At 39.3% G+C, this 9,374-nt stretch overlaps 1 protein-coding gene and 1 long non-coding RNA gene across 2 annotated transcripts in view; one reads left to right on the top strand and one right to left on the bottom strand.

Annotated features, from left to right (window-relative positions):
• LOC138162614 (serine/threonine-protein kinase Chk1-like) overlaps positions 1–581 on the bottom strand; it is a 2,576-nt gene extending 1,995 nt beyond the window's left edge. The window contains 1 exon segment of the mRNA XM_069089985.1: positions 236–581. Coding sequence (XP_068946086.1) covers positions 236–562 — 327 coding nt within the window. The 5' untranslated portion in view covers positions 563–581.
• Positions 1–590, top strand: part of LOC138162691 (uncharacterized) — a 4,745-nt gene extending 4,155 nt beyond the window's left edge. The window contains exon 3 of the long non-coding RNA XR_011168697.1: positions 460–590. This is a non-coding gene — a long non-coding RNA (uncharacterized lncRNA). The remainder of the gene's footprint in view (positions 1–459) is intronic.
• The last annotated feature ends 8,784 nt before the right edge of the window (positions 591–9,374 follow it).

The raw sequence follows: 9,374 nt of genomic DNA, 5'->3' as shown, positions 1-9,374 counted from the left end.
CCCCCCCCCGTGAAACGCATGCTGCGCTCCGAGCTGCATCCAATCAGAGCTGCAGCAGTGAGTGCGTCATCCTGTTCTTCCCCAGTGATTTGCTTGCTGGCGCCATTGAGAGCAGTGCCACGGAGGAGAGCTGAGGCAGGACAACATAAGCCCTCCCCTGAAAATAAGCCCTCCGGTGTTTTTCTTTCCAAAAAAATAAGACAGTGTCTTATTATTGGGGAAACATGGTACCTACATCAGGTTCTATCCAGCCAAAGAGTTCTCCCCCACTGCAGTATTCCAGAAAAAGGTACTGAATATTATTGCCTTCCTGCCTATGATTGTAGAATTTTACTATGTTCTCATGGTTTAACATTTTATTGATGCAAATCTCTTTCTTAATGTTTTCTGAACAATCTATGGCATGCTTCATGTCCACAATCTTCACTGCAACTGCTTCTTCTGTTCGCCTATTCACAGCAAGCTGAACTTCTCCATAAGCACCTTCTCCCAAAGTTTGCACCAAATCCCAGTCTTCCACAAAGGGCACAGCCATGGCTCTACCAGTAAGAAACTTCCCCATTAAATATATCCATCCTATGACCTGTATTTATTCATCAAGGAATGCTGGGATGGCTTAGTGGATACAATGCCAGCCTCCAGGGACAGAAAGACCTGGGTTCGAGTCCTGCCTCTGATACATTCTGACTGATTTTAGGCAAGACACTTAAAACCTTTCAGACGACTCGAGCTGCAGCCACCAGAGAAATCCAAACGCGGAGCCTTACCCGCCAAAATTCACCAGACGCCTCACGATTGCAAATGTTCATTATATCCTTTTGATCCCATAAAAACAACCATTATTATTTTACCTGTTAAATCAGGAAATGGGGCAAACAGAGAGAAAATAGCTTTTTGCAACTGGAACAGAGAATTCTGGAGTTTACTGAGAACAGAGGCTGGCTTCCCAGTGATAACAATTCTTGGTGGCCAGACTTAGGGAATGCTCAGCACAAGCTGGATCCATCCACCTTTCCCTTCCCCCACAGCTGCAGAATTTACAGAGCGGAGCCTGGGGTAGTTTGCAGCTGCTGAGGCAGGGTAGGCAAAATATATTGAATCTGGGTGCTGTTCCCAAACTTTGCCTAGAAGGGTGGGCCGCAAGGTGCCCAGGTTTTTAGGACTGCCAGAGCTACTGCCAGTCTGTGATTGCTGCCCCTCTCCTCCTTTTACCATGTGGGGAAGAGTGATTTAAGTTTTCCCTATAATTCTTATGCATTCTCTTCTCCCAATCTGATCTAGCGAGGGAGTGGGGAATGTTGAGCAGTCAGGATTGTGATAAGGTGTTTTAGCAGGGGTGAGTACGTGGAGTTACCCCCAGTCTCAGGAGTTTTCTCTCTCAATCTCAAAATATTTAACTAAGAGGTGGAGCCAAGATGGTCGAGTGAAAGCAGGAACTCACCTGAACTCCTCTGTGAATTCCTTCAGTAACCTCTAAAAAGTGAATTTGAATGGATTTTAAGGTGTCAGAATGTATTGGGAGATGGAGCATGACAGATTTGCAGTCTAGGAAGGTGTGCACGTGAGGCTGGGCAGTGGAAGTGTGGAACAGGGATGCACCAGCGAAGACCTGAGACCTGACCAGAGTGGAGCCAGAGCAAGCCCAGGCGAGCTGATTCAGCCACCACAGGGGCAATTCCCAGACCTCTCACCACAGGACTGGGGATCTGTAGGAGGTGGGTAAGAGAAAGTGCAGGGCCCACAGCAGCAGCTGCTAATTTTGGGGCTACCAATCCACAGCCTGGATATTTAAAAATCAACTACAGGACCAAGATGGAGGAGTAAACCATAGCTGCTCCACTCTCTCCCTAAGACCCTGAAAACTCAGAAAATATTGCCTCAGGGTAAAATCCTGAAATAGCCTAACCCTAGGCAAGTTTGGGCGGCCTAGAGGAAAGGTGTGGGTATGGCTGTGCCAAAGCTAAGGTGCAGTAGGAGAGCTGTCCCAACAAGCCCCATCTCAGCTAAACGGCAGGAGTTCCTGAACCCCAGGGAAGTGGAGCCAGAAAGCGCTAACAACAGAACCCCAGATGTGCCTTCACACAACCAGGGGAACTGGCAGACATCAGTGCTGCTGGCCACCAGCAGCTGAGCCTGCCTGAGGTTCAGCCTAGGCCCTGGGAGGTAGAATCCTGAAGCAGCCAAACCACCCCTCCCCCACACCTTACTTAAACTGTGAGCTTCAGAGGAACCTTGAGGCAACTCAGAAAGCCCTGGCTTTGGCCTTAGTCTAGAAACCCAGAGGACACAGCACACAAAGCCAATAACCAGACTCCTAGCTCCCAGCCTAAGAAGCATGGGTCAGAGCTCTCTCTACCCCAGAAGCAGATATCCACTTTAAAGGCCAGGAAATAGGCAATCACAATGGGAAAGAAACAATTTCCAAGAATGAAAATGATTGAATCCTTTTACAGTGAGCAAGAAGAACCAAATTCACAAGAGGTTAGCATTGACTCTATACCCAACTCTAAAACCTCAACAGAGAATATGAACTGGTCTCAAGCCTAGAAAGCATTCTTGGAAGAGCTCAAAAAGGATTTTAAAAGCCAGATTAGAGAGGAAGAAGATAAACTGACTAATTATTTTAAAATTACCCTTACCAAAATAGAAAAAAATTTACTGAAGAAAACAGTTCCTTAAAAAGTAAAATTTGTGAAATTGGAAAAGAGGTGCAAAATCTACCTGGAGAAAACTACTCTCTAAAAACAAAATCTGAACATATGGAAAAGGAACTTCAAAAATTAATTGAGGAAAATAATTCACTAAAAATTAGAATCAGTCAATTTGAAGCTAATGACTCTATGCTTCAAGAATCAAACAAAACCTAAAGAATGAAAAATTAGAAGAAAATGTGAAATATATCATTGGGAAAACAATTGATTTGGAGAACATATCCAGGAGAGATAATCTAAGAATTATCGGTCCACTGGAAAGCCATGATGAAAAAAAGATCTTGGACAACATATTCCAAGAACTCATCAAAGAAAATTTTCCTGAGGCCCTAGATCCAGAGGGTAAAATAGTTATAGAAAGAATCCACTGGACACCTTCTGTAAGAGATCCCAAACTGAAAACTCCAAGAACTATTGTAGCCAAATTCCAGATCAGATCAAGGAGAAAATACTGCAGGCAGCAAGAAAGAAACAATTCAAATATTGTGGAACTGCAGATAGGATCACACAGGACGTAGCAACTTCTACATTAAAAGTACGGAGGGACTGGAATATGATATTTTGTAAAGCAAAAGAACTTGGACTACAACAAGGATAAACTATCCAGCAAAATTAAGCATAATCTTTCAGGCAAGGAGATGGTCATTCAATGAAATAAGGGACTTCCAGACTTTCCTAATGAAAAAGCCAGAGCTCAGTGGAAAATTTGATCTTCAAATACAAGACTGAAGAGAGAGACATAAAAAGGTAAACAGGGAAAACTCACACATACACACCCATACCCACACATAACTTGTTATTCAATAAGAGCACCTGTTTACATCCCTATATGAGAAGCTGATACCTGTCAATATTGAGAATTGTATAATCATCTCAGTATGTAAAAGGGTTATACATAGATAGAGGGTGTGGGTAAAAACTAACCAAAGTGATGATTAAAAAAAAAATCCCCTATTAAAGGGAGCAAAGGAACTGTAATAGGAAAAGAGGAAAGGAGGAGGCAGGAAAAGGTAAATTATGCCACACAAAGAGGTATAAAAACATATTATAGTAGAAGAAAAGAAGAGAGGGAGATGAACATTTGATGAGCTTGACTCTCATAGGTTTTGGTTCAAGCAGGGAATAATATAATCAGTTTAGTATAGTATTCTACCATGAAAAGACACAAAAATCTATTATAATAGAGGGAAAGAAGGGAGGGAGAAGAACACTGTATGAGATTTACTCTCTTCGGTTTTGATTCAAGGAGGGAATAACATACCTTGTTAAGTATAAAAATCTATTGCTCCTTATGGGCACTAGGAGGGGAAGGAGGAAAGAAAAGGGGCAGTTGTTAGAAGGGAGGGAAGAAGTAGTAAGGGGGAAGGGGAGGTAAAGGCAAGAAGGTGCATAGGGAGGGAATACTGAGGGAGGTGGTGGTCAAAAGGAAAACTCTTAAGGAGGGGAAGGGAGAAATAAAAGTATAAACAGGGGAGGGGATAGGATGGAGGGAAAGACACAGATAGTAATTATAATTGTGAATGTGAATGGGATGAACTCTCCCATAAAATGGAGGCAGATAGCAGAATGGATTAAAAACCATAATCCTACAATATGCGGTCTACAAGAAACAAATTTGAAACAGGGGAATACACATAGGGTAAAGATAAAAGTCTGGAATAGAACATATTATGCTTCAGCTAAAGTAAAAAAAAAGAAGGGGTAGCAATCCTTATCTCAGACAAAAGCAAAAACAAAAATAGATCTAATTAAAAGAGATAAGGAAGGAAACTATATCTTGCTAAAAAGCACCACTGCATTACTAAACATATAGGCACCAAGTGGTAAAGCATCCAGATTCCTAGAGGAGAAGTTAAGGGAATTAGAGGAAGAAATAGATAGCAAAACAATACTAGTGGGGGACCTCAATCTCCCCCTCTCTGAACTTGATAAATCTAACCTCAAAACAAACAAGAAAGAAGTAAAGGAGGTGAATAGATTGTTAGAGAAGGTAGATATGATAGACTTCTGGAGAAAATTTAATGGGGATAAGAAGCAATATACCTTCTTCTCAGTAGTATATGGCACATACACAAAAACAGACCATGTACTAGGGCATAAAAACCTTACAATCCAGTGCAGAAAGGCAGACATACTAAATGCATCCTTTTCAGATCATGAGCAAGAAAAATTATATGTAATAAAGGACCATGGAAAGATAGACTAAAAACTAATTGGAAACTAAATAATTTAATCCTAAAGAATGAGTGGGTCAAAAAAGAAATCATAGAAACAGTCAGTAATTTCTTTCATTCAAGAGAATGACCACAAAGAGGTGACATACCAAAACTTGTGGGATGCAGCAAAAGCAGTTTTTAGGGGAAGTTTTATATCTCTGAATGCATAGATGAATAAAATAGAGAAAATGGAGATCTATAAGTTGGGCATGCAACTGAAAAAGCTAGAAAAAAGAACAAATTGTAAATCCCCAATTAAGTACTAAATTAGAAATACTGAAAACCTCTCAAAGGAGAGATTAATAAAATTGAAATTAAGAAAACTCTTGAACTAATAAAACTAAGAGTTGGTTTGCTGAAAAAAAAAACAAAACAAAACCAAAACAACCCAACAATAAAATTGATAGACCTTTAGTCAATTTGATAAAAAAAAAAAATAAAAGAAGAAAGCCAAATTACTAGTATCAAAAATGAAAAGGGTGAATCTACCTCCAATAAAGAGGAAATTAAAACAATATTTAGGAATTATTTGCCCAATTGTATGCCCATAAATTTGATAATCTTATTGAAATGGATGAATATTTACAAAAATATAAATTGCCCAGATTAACTGAAGAGGAAGTAGAATACTTAAATAACCCCATCTCAGAAAAAGAAATTGAACAAGTCATCAATGAACTCCCTAGGAAAAAATGTCCAAAGCCAGATAGTTTTAGAAGTGATTTTTTTTTTTGCTTTTTAGAGGGCAGTTGGGGTTTAGTGGCTTGCCCAAGGTCACATGGCTAGTTTTTGTGTTAAGTGTCTAAGGCCGGATTTGAACTCAGGTACTCCTGACTCCAGGGCTCATGCTCTATTCACTGTGCCACCTAGCCGCCCCCTAGAAGAGAATTCTATCAAACAGTTAAAGAACAACTGATTCCAATACTTTATAAACTATTTGAGACAACTGGAGAAAAAGAAGTGCTACCAAATTCTTTTTATGACACAAATATGGTACTGATACCTAAATTGGGAAGGGCTAAAACAGAGAAAGAAAATTATAGACCAATTTCCCTCATGAATATAGATGCAAAAATATTAAATAAAATATTAGCAAAAAGACTACAGCAACTCATCACCAGAATAATACACTTTGATCAGGTAGGATTTACTCCAGGAATGCAAGGATGGTTCAATGTTAGGAAAACCATCAGTATAATCAGTCATATCAACAAAAAAAAAACTAGTAGAAACCATATGATTATCTCAATAGATGCAGAAAAAGCCTTTGAAAAAGTACAACACCCATTCCTATTTAAAACACTAGAAAGCATAGGAATAAATGGAGTATTCCTTAAAATAATAAGTAGCATCTATCTAAAACCATCAGCAAGAATTATATGAAATGGGGATAAGCTAGAAGCATATCCAATAAGATCGGGGGTGAAACAACGATGTCCACTATCGCCTCTCTTATTCAATTTGGTACTAGAAATGTTAGCTGTAGCAATAAGAGATAGAAGAAGAAAAGAAATTAAGGAATTAGGTTAGGCAAAGAAGGGACTAAGCTATTGCTATTTGCAGATGATATGATGATATACTTAGAGAATCCTAAAGAATCAAGTGAAAAACTACTTGAGATAATAAGTAAATTTAGCATAGTTGCAGGATATAAAATAAACCCACACAAATCCTTGGCATTCCTATACATTTCTAATGAAGTCCAACAGCAAGAAATAGAAAGAGAAATTCCATTTAAAGTTATTGTAGACACTATAAAATATTTGGGAATCTACCTGCCAAAACAAACCCAGGAACTATATGAACACAATTATGAAACACTTTTCACACAAATAAAGTCAGATCTAAATAATTTGGGAAAACATCAGTTGTACATGGCTAAGTCGAGCTAATATAATAAAAATTACAATTTTACCTAAATTTATTTGCCTATTTAGTGCCATACCAATAAATCTACCAGAAAATTATTTTATAGAGTTAGAAAAAATAGTAACAAAATTCATCTGGAAGAACAAAAGGTCCAGAATATAAAGGGAACTAATGAAAAGAAATGTTAGGGAAGGTGGCCTAGCCATACCAGATTTTAAACTGTATTATAAAGCAGCAGTCATCAAAACTACTTGGTACTGGCTGAGGAATATAGTGGTGGATCAGGGGATTATATTAGGTACATGAGACACAGCAGTCAATGACAACAGTAATCTACTCTTTGACAAACCCAAAGACCCTAGCTTCTGGGATAAGAATTCAGTGTTTGACAAAAACTGCTGGGGAAGGGGTGGCCAGGGGGCTCAGCAAGTAAGAGTACCGGCTCCAGTGTTGGGATGACCTGGATCAAATCCGGGCTCGCACACTCAGCACCACACCCAGAAATAACTGGCCGTGTAACCTTGAGCAAGTTACTTAACCCCTATTGCTTAAAAAAAAAAAAACTGCTGGGAAAACTGGAAAATAGTATGGCAGAAACTGGGCATAGACCAATATCTTACATCATATACCAAAATAAAACCTAATTGAGTGCATGATCTGCATATAAAGCCTGAGACTGTAAGCAATCTGGGAGAGCAAGGAATAGTTTATCTGTCAGATTTATGGAGAAGGGAGGAGTTTATGACCAAAGAAAAGATAAAAAACATTATAAGATACAAAATGGATAATTTTGATTACATTAAATTGAAAAGTTTTTGTACAAATAAAGGTAATGTAACCAAGATTAGGAGGGAAGTAGAAAATTGGGAAAGAATTTTTACAACCAGTGTCTCTGATATAGGCCTCATTTCTAAAATATACAGAGAACTGAGTCAAATCTATAAGAATACAAGTCATTCCCCAATTGATAAATAGTCAAAGGATATGATCCAGCAGTTTTCAGAGGAAGAAATTAAAGATACCTATAAACATATGAAAAAATTCTTTAAATCACTATTGATTAGAGAGATGCAAATCAAAACCACTCTGAGGTACCACACTTCACTGGTCAGATTGGCTAAGATGACAAAACAGTAAAATGATAAATGCTGGAGAGGATGTGGAAAAATTGGCACACTAATGCATTGTTGGTGAAATTGTGAACTGATCCAACCATTCTGGAGAGCAATTTAGAACTATGCCCAAAAGACTATAAAAAAGTTCTTACCCTTTGACCCAACAATACCACTTCTAGGGCTGTATCCTAAAGAAATCATACAAGTGGGAGGAAGACCTGTTTGTGCAAAAATATTTATAGCAGCTCTTTTTGTGGTGGCAAAGAATTGGAAATCAAGGGGCTGCCCATAAATTAGGGAATATCTAAACAAGGTGTTGTATGTAATGTAATGGAATACTATTGTGCTGTAAGAAACGAGGAGCAGATGGATTTCATATTTACCTGGAGAGGCTTATGTAAGCTGATACTGAGTGAGAAGAGCAGAACCAGGAGAACTTTGTACACAATTACAGACACATCATATGTGTGATGACTGACTTTGATAGACTGGGCTCCTCTCAGCAAGGCAAGGTTATAAGACAACTCCAAAAGACTCATGATGGAAAGGATATCCACATCCAGAGAAAAGAACTAGGGAGTTCCAATGCAGATTGAAGCAAACTACTTGACCTCTCTTTTATGTTTAGTTTTCTTTTATTCCTTCTTTCTCATTGTTCACTCATTGGTTATAATTCTTCTTTACAGCCTGACTAAGGCTAGATGCAAATGTATTTGTAGAGCCTATATCAGACTGCATGCCACTGGGGTGGGGGAGTGGGGAGGAGAGAGGAGAGGGAGGGTGAGAAAATTTGGAACCCAAGGAATTGTGAAATTGAATGTTGTAAACTGAAAGCAGATAAACAAATTTAATTAATAAAATTGAAGGAAAAAAAATTTGACCAAGGTGCCCAGCAGCTGGAGGTCGACACAGATGCCACCTCAGAGCTCTTGGAGCAGCTGAGGCAGGAGATGGCCATCAAGGGCAGCCAGGTGAGGAAGTGGGCTGTTCCTTGGGTGTTAGAGAGAGGTGCTACTTGAGATTTTTTTTAAAGTTTTTATATGAATTATCCTTGGGCAATAGCATTAGAGCACCCAAGGGGCAGAGATTGGCTTAAGAGGAAGAGGTAGACCCCGTGGAGGTCAGGGCAGGGGGCCTGTCTGCCAGGCCACCTTGGAAGTCACTGTGTCGCCTCATTGGGCAGCATGGCCTCTGGCACATGGGCCAGCCATAGGCAGTTGCTTCTTTTTAGGCACAGTAGCTTTCATCTTTCTACTGTTATTGATATGTATACCTGTGCATAGGGTCAGAGAAATGTGCAGTTAAGTTGTATTATTTGTCTTTTGAGAGAATTATCAGACTGTCATGTGCTCCAGCAGTTTGAGGTGATTCACAAATGTTCCATGGTGTCATGGGAGGACATTCAGGGAGTACCTGAAACAGAGACCTGGGTTTCATGCCTAACTTGTAGTATCACTCTGTGA

The sequence above is a fragment of the Petaurus breviceps genome, unplaced genomic scaffold (assembly GCF_028583685.1).
Source record: "Petaurus breviceps papuanus isolate PSGF00001 unplaced genomic scaffold, PetGlider_PUasm1.0 103, whole genome shotgun sequence".
Classification (NCBI taxonomy): Eukaryota; Metazoa; Chordata; class Mammalia; order Diprotodontia; family Petauridae; genus Petaurus; species Petaurus breviceps.
This window is presented reverse-complemented; position numbering and strand designations above follow the sequence as displayed.